Source organism: Rhodotorula paludigena (assembly GCF_050403205.1).
Source record: "Rhodotorula paludigena JCM10292 DNA, Rt_paludigena_JCM10292v1_ctg10, whole genome shotgun sequence".
NCBI classification, from domain to species: Eukaryota; Fungi; Basidiomycota; class Microbotryomycetes; order Sporidiobolales; family Sporidiobolaceae; genus Rhodotorula; species Rhodotorula paludigena.
In genome coordinates this window covers 181,591-195,461 of record NW_027481448.1, presented here as the reverse complement: position 1 = coordinate 195,461, position 13,871 = coordinate 181,591, and the positions used below count along the sequence as shown (strand labels likewise).

Below are 13,871 nucleotides of genomic sequence, written 5' to 3'. Positions count from 1 at the left end.
GGTACGAATGGGTATGTGGCGGGCTACACCGTATGAGGGAGGGATACAAGGTGAGGGAGCCGGGTCAGACCCACTCGCGCGCCGTCAATTTGGCGCGCGCAGGCGGCGCTAGCTCGTTCTCGGTGATCTCGATGATGGGCATCGTTGCGCATGGCGACATTGAGGCGCAGCTCACGCCGAGATCCAGATTGAAGCTTTTCGCGGACGCCTGTGCGTCGACAAACGGGATCAGCGCGTAAGCCCTTCCTGACATTTCCGAGAAATATGGACGTACGCGGTCGCCCCCTGCGTTTTTGGCACCTTCGAGCATCTCCTCGATTCCGACCGCACTCGCGCCGCCAAATTGCGAGATAGCCGGCGACCCGATCCACCTTTCGCACGGGCGCCCTCCTCGTCCTCCTCCTCTCGCATTGGCGCGCTCGCACGCCCACCGTTGTGCGTCTGCCTCAGTGCGCTCGCGCTCCTCCTTTTTCCGGCCGCGCTCGTTGAGCGCAAAGAGCATGCAGGCGCAATACGTCGGTGGGAGGACGCCCTGCCAGATTAGGAAGAGCGACGAGCGGCACAAGTAGGTGATGCTGAGCGCGAGGGCGAGGAGCGCGGTCGGAACCGAGGCGGAGAGCGCCAGCGGGATCAGGGCGCGGAGGGCGCGGCTGAGACTGTGAGACGGGCGGCGGGCGTCAGCGGCCATCGGGAAGGGGAAGGGGCTGCAACGCACCGAACGCTGAGTATGCCGCGGCGCCGACACATAACGCAGCTGATGAACGTCGTTGCGAGGTACAAGTCTGCTGCGAAAAGCGTGAAGGACCAGATGGCAAGCCAAGGGCCTGGTTCATGTGCGTAAACGTCGAACGAACTGAGGCGGACTGGGTCCCGCGGATCCGAGTCAGCGAAGATAGGTAGGGAGGGCCGGGACCCACGCACAGCGCCAGACAGCGGTACCGATGCTGGCTACGAGCTCGATGAGGCAAAGCCCGGCGCCAATCCCGACGAGCAACAGATTGCGATTCGAGATCTGCGTAATCGCTAGCGAGGTGAGCGTGATCGTTCTCAGAGGTCAACATGAATGGACAGGGCATACCACAGCAACACGCTCGAGAAGCCAGATATGCATGCACAGCTGCGGGATCCGGAGGACGATGGTGCCAATCTGCGCTGAAAGTGGCCACTCGGACGTGAAAAAGACGGCGCTGCCGTCGAGGTACTGGACGACCCTATGGTCAGCTTTTAGCGCACTCGGTCAGGAATCATGAGACGCACCTCGGCGTCCAGCGTCGCAACATCGCAGCCCGACTTGACGAGGACAGCGAAGTAGGCGACGGTCACGAGCCATGCAGACAGTCGATGACCGCGGTAGTGTCGCAGGTACGTGACGTACTGCACTGTGTTCATGCCCACGAGAAACAAGGGGAGCAGAGCGGCGTAGAATACCGCTGCAATCGGTAGAGAAGACAGATTAATTCCGGCCACTGGGTGAGGTGCGCGGAACGACAGCGCGCACCTCGCTCCGTCGTCAGCATGTTGGGCATCGCGACCTGCGCGTGCACACTTCACGCAGAAGCATGCAACGAGGGGAGCAGGCGGGCGGAGTGGGTCTCGCGAGGCGGGAAAGCAAAAGCCGAACTTTCGTCGAGCTGCACCATGGTAGGTCGAGGCGGCGAGCGTCACCCTCCGGATTGCGAAGTGCATCAGGTACTGCCGAACAAGCACGTCTTGTCGAGATTAAGGACCGGCCGGCCCCGCGTGGTAGGAGGTGAAGGAGACGCTCTCTTGCCCTTTCCGGAGCACGGCGAGGTTCTTGACAACACAAGGGGGCGCAGCGGACGGCGTCCGGCCCCAGCACCGCGCAGTTGGAGACGTAGATCTTCTGAGGGCAACGGCTCGACCCCGCTCGCGATCAATATTGCCTACGATCCGTCCGTGCAGGCCGGGCGGAACGGTGGTATCCGCGCAGTCTGGGCGATCCCGGGGGAGGCTTTGGGGGCAGGCTCTCAGAAAGTGGGCACCTGGGGCGGTGAGGGCAGTCCCATTGCGGCTGAGGAGGGAGATCGCCGTCGTCGCAGCCATCCCCTAGCACGCCGAAGCAGCGTGACGGGACAGTGGCCATGCCATCATGCGCCTGCGGGTGTTTCACCACCTCGAGAGGGGGTGTTGGAGCTCTCGCTGCTCTGGCACCCTGGCCAATGCGGCGTGCAGCAGGGATGACCGTGTGAGCGACACATGAGCGTGGTTGAGAAGAACGAACGGACTCAACGCCCGTCCCGCTGTTGGGCGCTTTCGCAGCTTCCGACAGGAATTACGCCGTGCACAGCGCGTCGTGCGACTCATGCAGGAGCCCGCCGCGCGAAGTCGCCGTTAACACGGACATGTCAATTTCGCCGCGGTGTTTCGCTCCGCTGGTCGAAATCTCTCTGCCGGCTTGTTTATCTGGGATAGGCACCAGCTCCAGCCTGTTACTACTTGCAGTGGTCCTAGCCGAGTTGTGGTAGCAGTGCATACACGCACGTGAAGTCGCGTCTTCATCGCTTGACCTCGTGTTCAGCAACACCACGCCCACTATGGCTTCTGCCGACACGAGCACGGCTCTGTTCGATCGCACCAATGCGTAAGAGTACCCTCAGATCCGTGCACGAGCCACACACTGACGGTGTTGCCTGCTCAGTCTTCTGTCAACCTTCTCTCAACAAGCACTCCGCGCACACGACCTCGTCTCGGCCGTGCCCGTCCGCGACTATGGCCGAGGCCAAGGTAGCCAGCACACGGAGAACATGACGCGTTGGACGCAGCAGGATGTCACGGGCGCGACCGGGCACAGCGACTCCGGGCTCGTAATGGACGCCATGGACCGCGACCGCGCAGGAGAGGACCTCAAAGTGTTCAAGGTGTGTCTCGCTGCTTCTGCATTTGCAAGACGCTGCGCGCACTCGAGACCTCCTTGCCGAAAGCTGACGACCTTGTCTCTCGCAGGATCACGTCTCGACCCTCAAGTTCGCCTACCTTGAGTCAAACGCCAAGCTCGAGTTCGTCAACCACATCCTCAACCCTGATGGCTACACTCCGATTTCGAAAGAGGTGAACGACCAATTCGGTGCGCTGTTGCGGTTCCTCGCCCGCCCTGAGGCCTCTGCTAACTTTCGCACTCCTCCGGCGAAAAGCTCAGGAACGGCTGCACGCAAAGGCGCAGCTCAAAGCACGGAAGGAGCGTGTGACGGAGCTCGAGTCGAACATTCGCAACGAGGCGGAGGAGCTTGAGAAGGGTGCGTCGCACTCGTCTTCCGCCTCTGAGCGATACTCACAAGCGCGCCCACGCTGAGCAGAGCTGAAGCGACGAAATGACGAGGCGGAGCACGCTGCTCGACTCGTGCGCGAGTGCGAGGCGATGGAGACGGAGATTGCCATGCTCAAGAACAAGCGTTCGGCTACCGAGGTTCGTCGACTTTGCTGATTTCATGGAGGTCTGCATACTGATCAATCTCTCGTTGAATTATTGCTGCAGCGCCTCACGATCGACGAAGCAGCGGCCATGTGCGAACAGCAGGAGAATGAGCTCGTTCAGATCGGCCAGCGGACCAAGCAGTGCGAGGACGAGATGAAGACGCTCAAGCCGCGCATCAAAGCGAGCAAGATGAGCATCGAACGCTACTCGCACACGGCGAAGCAGCTGCGAAAGGAGCAGGACGAGCGCGACGCGAAGGGGGTGCAGGATGTGCGGGCCGAGGAGGGCTGCGAGTGGTGCGTCGCCTTGCCTTGTTTGCGACAGGCATTGAGATGTACTGACAACCTTTGCCATGCCTATTCAGGATTGACACGACAGCCGCACTGTACAAGTCGCTCGTCGGTGTGCACAACGCTTACGCCGTCGGCAACCCGCCCAACGAGCTCGTCTTCGAGTACGGCTCGTCTGAGAACAAGGAGGAGCTGCGGCGGCTGAGTATCGCGCTCGGCGAAGATGGCAGGATGGTCGGGGCGCAGGTGCGTTCGACTCGGCTGTGTCTTCACCTTCTCACCTCTGACCCGTCCGCAACGCACAGCTCGTCGACTCGTCAGAGGACATTCAAGACATCGTGCAGCCCTACATCGCGTCGCAAGACATCCGCTCGCTCGTGCAGGAGCTGCGCACGAGGTTTGGATGGTGAATTGCTGGCGCGCTCGATTGGAGGAGCATATTCGACTTTCTGCAGCCGTCTGTATTCTCACACGCATTTTCCGTGCGGTCGCGATGGAGAGCCGGCTCCTACTACTCTCGCTCAGCGACGTTGCACCATGCTGTCGCCTGCCCACCCAAGCAACCGGGTCGTTGTGCCTCCTGTCCGTCCCCGCGGAGTCGCCGCATCGTCTTCGGAGGTCCTCGCCTCTCCTTCGATTCCCACAACGTTTGCTTGCCTCTGAAGCAGTCTGCAGATCGGTCCATCCGGCAACGCTGTAACTGCGAGTGAGCACCTCGTCTGCTTACGCTCACTGCGCCGCCTGTCTACGCACTTTCCCGGGTATTCCGATGCCCACGCTCTCTTGGGTGTATCTGGTTTGCCTTGCTACCGCTGCGGTGTATGCGGTACCAGCCGCATACCCGACTGCGCCGCCTCGACCGCACGTGTCGCTTCAGCGCCGAGTGGACGATGTGTGAGTGAGCGTCACCATGTGCCTGCCTACTTGCCCGTCACTGACCTGCGTTGTCTTACGAAGCATCGTCAACATCGGCCAAGTGCGTCGCCCCGCTGCTCATGTCACTCCTGATACTGCGACCAGCAGCTGAATCGGCCGAATGGGCAGGTCAAGACTGTCAAGACGGTCGTCAAAACGGTTGTTCCAACGACGTGCGTGTCTTGTACGAGCTTGCCATTGGTGGAGAGGACCTGGCTGAGCCCGCGCTTTCCACCAGCGTCTATGTCCCGGTCACGCTTGACAATGGACGTGAGACGTCTACCGCTTGTCCGACAACTGTGACGACCGAAGTGACGACCATTGTGGTGTGTCCTGGCTACCCTTGTAGCTTACCAAACGGCCAGGCTGACGAGCTTTGGGCGCTCATCAGACACAAACTGCTGTGTGCGCTTCCATGAAGCATTATGCGACGCAGTCTGCGAGTTGCTGACCCGCTGCACGGATCACAGAAAGACCGAAATTGTCAAGACGACCGTGACAGACGGCAAGGTATGCGAATGCGGAGCATCGCAGCGCGAGCGGAAGTTGCAATGGCTTACTGACCAGCTTGTCCTCGCAGACGATCCCGATCACCGTGACGACGACCGGCTACGAGCTCGAGCTCGTGCACGAGACACAGGTGATCGAGTTCACGTCGACCGAATACCAGGCTGCGACAGTCGTCCAGACGGTGCAGGGCATCCCGGTCACGCAGGTTGTCACGCAGGTGCAGACCAAGCGAGTTCCACCTTGCGTATAGCTCGAGCTAGACCTATGCTGACGCTTGATGACCACAGGGTCATCAAGGAGACAGAGGCGGAGAAGACGGCCCATGCGGACGAGGACGAGGAGCAGGACACGGGCGGTCACTCCAAGACAATCTCGCCTCCGACGGCAGAAAAGACGACCAGAGAGCCCAGCGGAGCCTCACAGTCCCTTTCGTCCCTCGCAATCCCGACGATGGCCACCGTGACTACGCCGGGCGACTCGCTCAATCTGAACAACACGGCGGACGCAGATGCCGACTCGAACGCCAATCTCGACTCGAGCAACACCAACACCAACAGTGTGACAGTTGATCTCTCGGATGCGGGCGAGTGGGCATCGGAGAACAAATGGATGTGCGTTCTCTTCTGTCATTCGCTCGGAGGATGCGGCAGCTGAGAGGATGTTCCGCGCCGCAGCCTGATCCGCGTGTCCATCGCCCTCGTCGTTATTGTCGCCATCGTCGCGATCGCCATCGTCGTGCACCACAAGCACGAGTCGTCGACGCCGGCAGCAAACCGAGGCAGCGAGTGTCCCTATTCTCGCAAAGTTCTTGTCCCTCTCCGTGCTATCGAATTGTTTCGCTCACTCTGACGGACGTCCAATTTGCGCACAGGACCAGCAAATCTACATCGCCCCGAGCGCACCCGCCTCTACATCTGTCGCCCCACGCCCGGTCGCCAACTCGCTTGCACGCCCCGAGCGCCGCGCCTACGCCCGTGTGAGCAGCGGCGGCGGCGGCGGGTACGAGAGCAGTGCGCTCAGCGCTTCGAGTGACGATGACGGGGAGCGGGAGGCTGGGAGGGCGCACTCAGAAGGGCGCGCGAGTGCTGGGCAAAGGGAGGAGTTCGAGGAGAAGAGCCTGGGGAGGGAGAGGAGCAGGTCGAGGTCCCGCTCGCGATCGCGTCTGTAGTTGTTGTCTGAGCACGATGGCGACAGGACGAGCGCCGGGAGGAGGAGCGTGAGAGGAGCCGGCTAGGTCGGTTTGCGAAGGTCACCTTGGGCAACGTCGAAGGAAGCGGGTCTCTCCCATAGGCGTTTCTCCCCATTCTGCGAAATAATCACAGCGATATTCCAAGAAGCAGTAACCGTGAGCTTCCCGCTTTCGTCCCGTGTCACCGCGCAGGGCTGGCTTTGTGTCTTTGCGCGCGTTGCAGAGGAGGACATGGTATAGAGACAGTATAGCGCTCGAGGCTTCGAGCCGGAAGAGAGAAAGGCCGACGAGGGAAGAGGAGGAAGAAAGGCGGCCACGAAAGGTGGAGCTGGAACTGCGAGAGACCGAAAGTGGAACGACGGCGGCGGGAAAGGAATCTACACTACACGCGACGGGTTTACGCGCAGTGGAGGGCGAAGGCGGCGGGGTTCTCGATGAGCTCCTTGACGCGGACGAGGAAGGTGACGGCTGCGGGAGAACGAGGTCAGAACGACACTTCTGGCACGCATTCGCGAGAGCGAGATGCGACGCACCTTCACGACCATCGATGACACGGTGGTCGTACGTCAGTGCAACGACCTGAATCAGGGCAAGAGGGTCAGTCCAAGCCAAAGAGGCAGAGCAGAGCAGTGGTGGAGGCGTACCATCACCGGGCGGATGACGATCTGGCCGTCACGGACAACGGGGCGCTCCTGGATGCTGTGCATGCCGAGGACTGCAACGTGGCGGAGTGAGTGAGGGATTGAAGTGGAGCGGGATGCTTGGCTCTTACCGGCACATTGAGGGGTGTTCAAGATCGGGGTGCCGTAGAGACTCCCGAACACGCCGCCGTTCGAGCTACAGCCGTCTCAGTGCGTCAGCTTGCGTGCTGAAGAGTGCATAGGAGGAGGAAAGAGGAGAGAAAAGGGTTGAAAGAAGGCAAAGGAACGCACATGGTAAAGGTGCCGCCGTTCATGTCCTCGAGCGTGAGCTTGCCGTCGCGCGCCTTCTTGCCAAGCGCGGCAATCTCGCGCTCAATCTCGACAAAGTTGTACGACTCGGCGTTGCGGAGGACGGGGGTGACGAGGCCCTTGGGCGTCGAGACGGCGACCGACACGTCGGCGTAGTCGCGGTACACGATCTCGGCCGAGTTGCCCGTGCCCTCGATCGAGGCGTTGACAGCGGGGAGCTCCTTGAGCGCGACGGTCGACGCTTTGACAAAGGCCGACATGAAGCCGAGCTTGACGCCGTGGTCCTTGAGGACCTGGTCCTTGTACTTGCTGCGGAACGACATGAGGGCCGACATGTCGATCTCGTTGAAGGTCGTGAGCGACGCCGCCGTGTTCTGCGCCTCCTTCAAGCGCTCGGCAATGCGGGCACGCATGCGCGACATCTTGACCTGTGCGACCCAGACAACGCATTGGTGGTCAGCGTGGCCCGTATCACTCGAGCGCCCCCTTGGCACCACCGTCTGCACCGATCTCGTGTAGGAGAGTAGACGCACGCGGTTCTCGGTGCGCTGGAACTTCTGCGGCTGCGCGGGCGACTCGGGCGCCGACTTGCCCTCGGACTTCTTTGCGGGCTCGGGCGCCTTGGGTGCGGGCTGCGCCGAGTCGGGCTTGCGGTACTCGGACTTGGGCTCGGGGTTGGCCTCCTCCTTCTTGGGCGCGGCCTCCTCCTTCTTCGGCTCCTCCTTCTTCGGCTCGTCCTTCTTCGGCTCCTCCTTGGCTGCGGCGGTTCGTACAGTGTCAGCTCAGGTACTGACACCATCTCAAGAACACTGGAGGAGCGAGGACACACCAGCACCACCTGCCGGCGCCTCTCCCGGCTCAAGCTTGAAGAGGTCCTGGCCGACGGCAACCGTGTCCTCCTCGTTGGCGAGCAGCTCGGTCAGGGTACCGGCTTTGGGGGCGTTGACGGCAACGTCGATCTGCACGGCGAGTCGCGCAGGGACGAGGGCGTGAAAGTCAGCGACACCCGCGGCACTTGTCGGGCTCGGCGGAGCGGCCTCTCGCCGGCGCAGGAGTGCGAGGCCGGGTGCGCACCTTGTCCGTCTCGATGGTGGCGACTTCCTCGTCAGCCTCGACGTAGTCGCCCTTCTGCTTGAGCCACTGCTTGAGGGTGCCCTCAGTGATGGACTCGGCCATGGACGGGACCTTGACAATCTCGTCTGCTCACGCCGCGGGAGAGGGTCCGCAGGTCAGTCGTGCGTTTCTGAGCTTGTCCAAACCGCTGCGTGCGCCCGAGAGAGCTTCGGGACGCGCGGCGAGCGGAGCGAACATGATGCAGCCGGAACGCACCGAGAGCGAGCGGCGAGGCATGGAACGAGCGGGCGAGGGCGGGGCTGCGGGTCGCGCGAGTCAGTGCGGGTCCTGCGCGGTGCTCGTGACGCTCGAAGGAACCCTCACGCGGCGAAGCGGACGGGGACGCGGGTCGCTCCGGCGAGCGCGAGCGCCTGACGGGGGGCAGGGGAGCGCGCGGCGAGGGCGGCGGCTGCGAGCGGGCGGGCGGAGCGGGCGAGGGCCCGAGGGGAGGAGCGTGCGGCGAGCATCTCTCTGGACAGCAGGAAGCGCGCGGGTGGGCGAGGGAGCGGAAGCGCGGTACGGGGAGCTTCTTACTCGTCGCTGGGACCCAGACGAGCGAAACAGGGGGAAGCGAGGGCGATCGGACTTGCGCCTCGCTCTTGCTCCTCGCGCCTGCCTGCTGCTCTCGCACGCCCTCTCGCCGCAACCCGCCATGGACTCGTCGACAGAATCGTTCGTCGTCGTGCATCCGCACCACGGCGCACCCGCTGCGCCCGCGTCCCTCGCGCCCTTCTTCCCCGCGCTCGACGCCCTCGCCTCGCCGTCGTCGTCGCTCGCTTCGACCCCGCTCGACCACGCCGTCGTCGCCCGCATCGAGCACGCTCGCCGCGCCCAGCCCGACGGCCGCCTCTTCATCGACCTCCTGCTCGAGCTCGCAGTGCCTGCAAGTGAGCCCGCGCCGCACATTCTCTCTCGTCGTCTCTCGTCGCCCAACTGACCGCCTCTCATACGCTGCAGCCCCGCTCGCCTTCCCGCCCGCGTCGCCGGCCGACCTCGCCGCGCTCGTCGCGACGCTCGCCGGCTCGCACGCCGTCTCGTCGGCCCTCACGGCGCGCTCGTGCATCTACTTTCTCGCGCTCGTCTTCTCGCCGCCCCACCTCGCCGCCCGCCTCGCGCACGACCTCCTCCTCCCGCCCGCCTTCCGCCTCGCCGTGCGCGCTCTCCACGCTCTCGACTCGGGCAACTACCGCCTCGCCGTAAAGCTCCTCGCCGACCCGCGCGTGACGCCCGACTTCGTCCCACGCATCTTCGAGCTCCTCGCGACCGTTCCCGAGCCCGCGTCCGACTGCGCAGACCTCGTCCTAAGCTTCTGGAGGCTCGCAAACATCCAGCTCGCGCAGCACTCGGTCCGCGAGGCGCGCCATGTCGTCCGCGCCCTCTGCGCACCCGAGCGCAAGCGCGGCGTGGCAGAGGCGTGGGCCCTCGCGCGCGAGTGGCACGTCGAGTCCGAGCGCGAGCCGCTCGCCCGTGCTGTCCTCGAGGCGTGCTTTGGCGGTGCGTGCTCTCTCGCGGGTGCTTCGGGAGGACGGGGTCGATCTGACCGCTTCTTCCGCGTGCAGACAACTACACCCAGCGCCCCGTCGCTTCGCACCTTTCGAGCCTCCTCGCGCTTCCCTTTACGCCTGAAGAGGACACCCTCACGTCCACCTTCTGCGCCTCCCCTTCCGCTAACCTTCCGCTCACGCTCACCGTCGACTGGCGCCTGTCGAAGCTCATTGCCGAGTGCCGCCCCGTCGACGCCCTCCGCTTCTACTCGACCGTGCGCCGCGAAAAGGCGAGCAAGCTAGAGCAGAGCGAGGCGCGCGACCGCCTCCTCAAGGCCGTCGAGGCCAACCTGACCGAGGTGCAGCGCACGACGCTCGAACTCGACCTTTCGCCGCCGCCTGCTCCTGCCCCCGCAGCCACCCCTGCCGCGCCCGCCGCGGCCGCGAGCAAGGTTACGCAGCCGGCCTGGGCGCCCGTCCCCGCCCCTGCAGCACCCGCAACGCCCGCCGCACCTCCGCGCACCATCACCGCCGCGCGGCTCGCGCAGCAGCCCGCGCCCGCCGCGCCCGCGCCAACCGCCGCCGACCTCCCGCTCTCGGCGAGCCCGTTCGTGCGCTCCGCGACCAACAAGGGGCAGGGCGCGGTCCTCCGCGCACTCGAGACGGCGGCGACGCCGCGCAAGCCTGGTGCAGGCGCGGCTGGCGCGCCAGCTTCGCCGTTCACGTTCCCGCCGCCGCAGCAGCAGGCGCAGGCGGCGACGGCGAGCACGTCGGTGGCGGGCTCGACGATCGTTTCGACGGCGACCGGCGGCGCCGAGAGCGTCGCTTCCGACGCGCCTGTGTCGAAAGCCAAGCCGACGCTTGCGGGCTTTGGCTCCGTGCGCCAGCCTGCGCTCAGCGCTGCGACCCCTGTCAAAGCCCCTGCTGCTGCTCAGACGCCCGCGCGCAAGCCGGCGAGGCGCGAGGAGGCCGCCGACGAGGACGAGGAGATGGCCGAGGCGCCCGCTGCCACCACTCAGCAGGGTGACGAGTCGGGAGACGACTTTGCGCGCCGCGTGGCGCTCGACCCGGCTATCGCGCGCACAATCGCTGCCGCCAAGACGCCGCGTCGCGCTCCCGCCTCGTCGTCGGCGGCAGCCCCGCCGTCGACCGCGCGCCGCAGCACGCGCCGCTCGGCGCAGACGCACGAAGTGAGCGAGCCGAGCAAGCGGCGCGCGGTGCACCAGCCTGCGCCGAACGACGGCGCGGTCGACCTCGAGCGCAGCGCGCGCAGGGGCGGCAACCTCCCGCCGGGCGCGTTCCCGGGGCAGCAGCCGCAGGACGAGGACGAGGACACCGAGCAGGACGACAGCGCGGCGAGCCAGCCCTCCGAGATGCGCGAGGCGTCTACCTCGCGCAGGGCATCGACGCGCGCTGCGTCGTCGAAGCCTGCCGTCGCCGCTTCGACGCGGACGCCGGCACGCCGCTCAACACGCGCGGCTTCGGCGAGTCTGTCGCGCGCTTCGACGGCCGAGCCGCCCTCGCCCGGCGGTACGGGAGCACCTGAGCCGCAGCAGCAGCCTGCGCGGCGCTCGACGCGCGCGTCGTCGGTGCAGCCGCTCGAGATGCGCGAGGTCGGCACGAGGACGCCCGTCCGGCGCAGCTCGAGGCTGAGCAGCGTCGCGGGCGAGGGTTCGGCGGTCAAGGGGGGTGCAGCAGCGGCGGCGGCGGGGAGGTCGACGCGCAAGGGAAGGGGACGGATTGACGAGGAGGAGGGCGAGGGCGAGTACTGAAGTCGGGCCGCTCTATCTCGCAACGGACGCTTTCCATACACCTTTGCTGTTCGCTTTGTCCCCCTGGTCCGTCTGCCAGGCTGTCTGGAAGCGCTGCATAAAGGCCGGGCGAAGAGCCAAGCCGATCGCTTCTGCGTCTCTGTCCCGAACGGGTCACTTTGAACGAGCTCCTCCGGCCGCTGCCGTGCCGGTGCTGTTTTGCGAGGCTCTGCAGCAGCAACGTGCACCAGGCTTCGCTGGGTGACGCGCTGCGCGCGCACGCTCGCTCGCTCGTCTCGCGGCGCTCGATCACGTCCACCTGCTCGCTTCACAAGCCGCCCGAGTGGAACGCGATCGGCCGAGCCGCAACGAGCAGGTCCTCACGACATCCTCCCCTGATCTGCCCCCTTGGCTCAGGGCTGCCACTTTTCCACGCGCAAGAGTCGTTCCGCGATGCAGAGGCCAGGGGCTCGAGACCACGGCGCACAGGGTTCGAGTCGACCTGCGCCCTCGACGGAATGCACAGGCCCGCTGTCCGAGGCTCCTCTGCACTGTTCTGCGCGCCGGTCATTGCCGTTCTCTCCAGCCGCGCGAGGTCCGCGTCGCCAGCTTCGCCGACCTTGTCGCCGACCTTGTTCAGACCTTGCTGCTTCGCTGCTACTGTTGCGCATAGGTCCTCGAAGCATCGCTGGCCAGCGTGTACATGGACACGCCGCATCCGATGTTCTTCCCGGCTGATCCACTTCGCGAGCCTGGCCCTGTCTTCCACGTGAGCGATCGGAGGGCTCGCGACGTCTCGAAACGAGACATGCCGGCAATTGCTCGATTTCTCAAGGTGTTCCCGTACGTCCGGGCATCCGTTCGATCACCCTGCCACTGCACATCTCGCTTCCCTCGTCGGCGATCGCGACCCAGCGTGAGGGTCTGTTTCGCTTGTCCCGCCCTCTCCCTAGCTTTCTTCGGTGCTGCTTCTGGAACAGCCCAGCGCCCGCTACACCTTGTCCGTCTGCGCACACGGCCAGCAGAATGCGTTTCGCTAGCCTTTTCGCCGCGGTGGTGGCTGTCGCAAGCTTCGCTTCCGCGGCACCCGTCACAACCGAGAAGTACGTCTTCTGCCTTTCGAGCAACACCATCAATTGCAGCCTGACGATGAAGCTTTCGTGCATAGCCAGATCGTGGAGCGCGCCACGACGCCGTCCGCCAACGCGGGCCTCGATCCCGCGATCCAGAAGCAACTGGACGACATGATCAACCAGGCTCTGGCCCGCCTCACGCAGTCGTCGGACCGCTTCAACTCGGTGCTCGACGACATCATCAAGAGCCAGAAGTGCGTCTCGACACTCAGACTATGAGCGACATGCGAGCTCATCGCATTCGCGCAGAGACCGTGGCAACAAGCTTTCGGGCGCCCGGCTCATCGCTAAGCGTGCCACGCCTAACACGGGCCTCGATGCCGCGATCCAGAAGCAACTGGACGACATGATCAACCAGGCTCTGGCCCGCCTCACGCAGTCGTCGGACCGCTTCAACTCGGTGCTCGACGACATCATCAAGAGCCAGAAGTGCGTCCCGACACTCACGCTTGAGCGATCTGTCGAGCTCATGGCGTTCGCGCAGAGACCGTGGCAACAAGCTTTCGGGCGCCCGGCTCATCGCCAAGCGTGATCTGGCACAGGAGATGCTACAGCAGATTCAGGGCCAAAGGGCCGCCGCGCAGCAAGCCCGGGATGCCGCTCGCGACCAAGCCAAGGCGGACCTCCTCGCCCAGGCCAAGCAGCTCCAGTCAAGCGCTTCCAAGATTACCGACGCGGCCAAGATGGCACTCGGGCAGTCCTCGTCGCACCTCGGTTCGATCAAGCCGGGCTCAACTAACAATGCGCTTAACGAGGTCACGGAGAAGATGAAGAGCAACGGCGATGCCGCGTGAGTTTGGCATTGGCAGGCAATGCGGTCTGTGCGGAGGCCGGGGCTGACTGCTTGCCTGCAGTGTCAAAGACAAGGTCACTGCCGACATGGGACAGAAGAAGGATGCAGTGGACCTGAAGACGGACGTGATCAACAAGGCGCAGTCGGACAACGCGAAAGCGGTCCAGCAGTCGATGGACGGCATGATGAAGCAGATCATCGACTTCCTCAAGTCCATGCAGGATGCAAAGGCCGAGTAAGTCCAGGCTTCCCCTCCTTCTGACCGCGCAAGCCCCTGTCATCCAGCGACTGATTCCTTTCTGCACAGGCA

General features: G+C 64.4%; 7 protein-coding genes across 7 annotated transcripts; 5 read left to right on the top strand and 2 right to left on the bottom strand.

Annotated features, from left to right (window-relative positions):
- Nucleotides 1-64: 64 nt before the first annotated feature.
- JCM10292_006827 (uncharacterized protein) lies at nucleotides 65-1,526 on the bottom strand (the record flags this gene model as incomplete). Its single annotated transcript, XM_076647625.1, has 7 exons — nucleotides 65-208; nucleotides 275-656; nucleotides 716-863; nucleotides 922-1,012; nucleotides 1,079-1,201; nucleotides 1,258-1,430; nucleotides 1,499-1,526. 7 exons carry the CDS (start codon nucleotides 1,524-1,526, stop codon nucleotides 65-67), a joined length of 1,089 nt encoding a protein of 362 aa, XP_076506795.1.
- Nucleotides 1,527-2,555: 1,029 nt separating this feature from the next.
- On the top strand, nucleotides 2,556-4,133 carry JCM10292_006826 (uncharacterized protein; the record flags this gene model as incomplete). The annotated part of the gene is made up of 8 exons (XM_076647624.1): nucleotides 2,556-2,602; nucleotides 2,660-2,879; nucleotides 2,965-3,085; nucleotides 3,153-3,254; nucleotides 3,315-3,424; nucleotides 3,494-3,729; nucleotides 3,798-3,969; nucleotides 4,029-4,133. 8 exons carry the CDS (start codon nucleotides 2,556-2,558, stop codon nucleotides 4,131-4,133), a joined length of 1,113 nt encoding a protein of 370 aa, XP_076506794.1.
- A 411-nt stretch (nucleotides 4,134-4,544) lies between these two features.
- On the top strand, nucleotides 4,545-5,398 carry JCM10292_006825 (uncharacterized protein; the record flags this gene model as incomplete). The annotated part of the gene is made up of 5 exons (XM_076647623.1): nucleotides 4,545-4,621; nucleotides 4,681-4,699; nucleotides 4,768-4,811; nucleotides 5,109-5,148; nucleotides 5,219-5,398. The coding sequence occupies 5 exons, from the start codon at nucleotides 4,545-4,547 to the stop codon at nucleotides 5,396-5,398; spliced, it is 360 nt and encodes a 119-aa protein (XP_076506793.1).
- A 200-nt stretch (nucleotides 5,399-5,598) lies between these two features.
- JCM10292_006824 (uncharacterized protein) lies at nucleotides 5,599-6,577 on the top strand (the record flags this gene model as incomplete). Its single annotated transcript, XM_076647622.1, has 4 exons — nucleotides 5,599-5,759; nucleotides 5,823-5,952; nucleotides 6,020-6,158; nucleotides 6,561-6,577. The coding sequence occupies 4 exons, from the start codon at nucleotides 5,599-5,601 to the stop codon at nucleotides 6,575-6,577; spliced, it is 447 nt and encodes a 148-aa protein (XP_076506792.1).
- Nucleotides 6,578-6,734: 157 nt separating this feature from the next.
- Nucleotides 6,735-8,867, bottom strand: JCM10292_006823 (uncharacterized protein; the record flags this gene model as incomplete). Its single annotated transcript, XM_076647621.1, has 10 exons — nucleotides 6,735-6,805; nucleotides 6,871-6,916; nucleotides 6,982-7,052; nucleotides 7,110-7,174; nucleotides 7,270-7,715; nucleotides 7,821-8,044; nucleotides 8,117-8,246; nucleotides 8,362-8,486; nucleotides 8,617-8,660; nucleotides 8,725-8,867. 10 exons carry the CDS (start codon nucleotides 8,865-8,867, stop codon nucleotides 6,735-6,737), a joined length of 1,365 nt encoding a protein of 454 aa, XP_076506791.1.
- Nucleotides 8,868-9,052: 185 nt separating this feature from the next.
- Nucleotides 9,053-11,656, top strand: JCM10292_006822 (uncharacterized protein; the record flags this gene model as incomplete). Its single annotated transcript, XM_076647620.1, has 3 exons — nucleotides 9,053-9,287; nucleotides 9,358-9,894; nucleotides 9,960-11,656. The coding sequence occupies 3 exons, from the start codon at nucleotides 9,053-9,055 to the stop codon at nucleotides 11,654-11,656; spliced, it is 2,469 nt and encodes an 822-aa protein (XP_076506790.1).
- A 1,005-nt stretch (nucleotides 11,657-12,661) lies between these two features.
- Nucleotides 12,662-13,800, top strand: JCM10292_006821 (uncharacterized protein; the record flags this gene model as incomplete). Its single annotated transcript, XM_076647619.1, has 5 exons — nucleotides 12,662-12,738; nucleotides 12,804-12,962; nucleotides 13,018-13,197; nucleotides 13,253-13,558; nucleotides 13,623-13,800. The coding sequence occupies 5 exons, from the start codon at nucleotides 12,662-12,664 to the stop codon at nucleotides 13,798-13,800; spliced, it is 900 nt and encodes a 299-aa protein (XP_076506789.1).
- Between the last annotated feature and the right edge of the window lie 71 nt (nucleotides 13,801-13,871).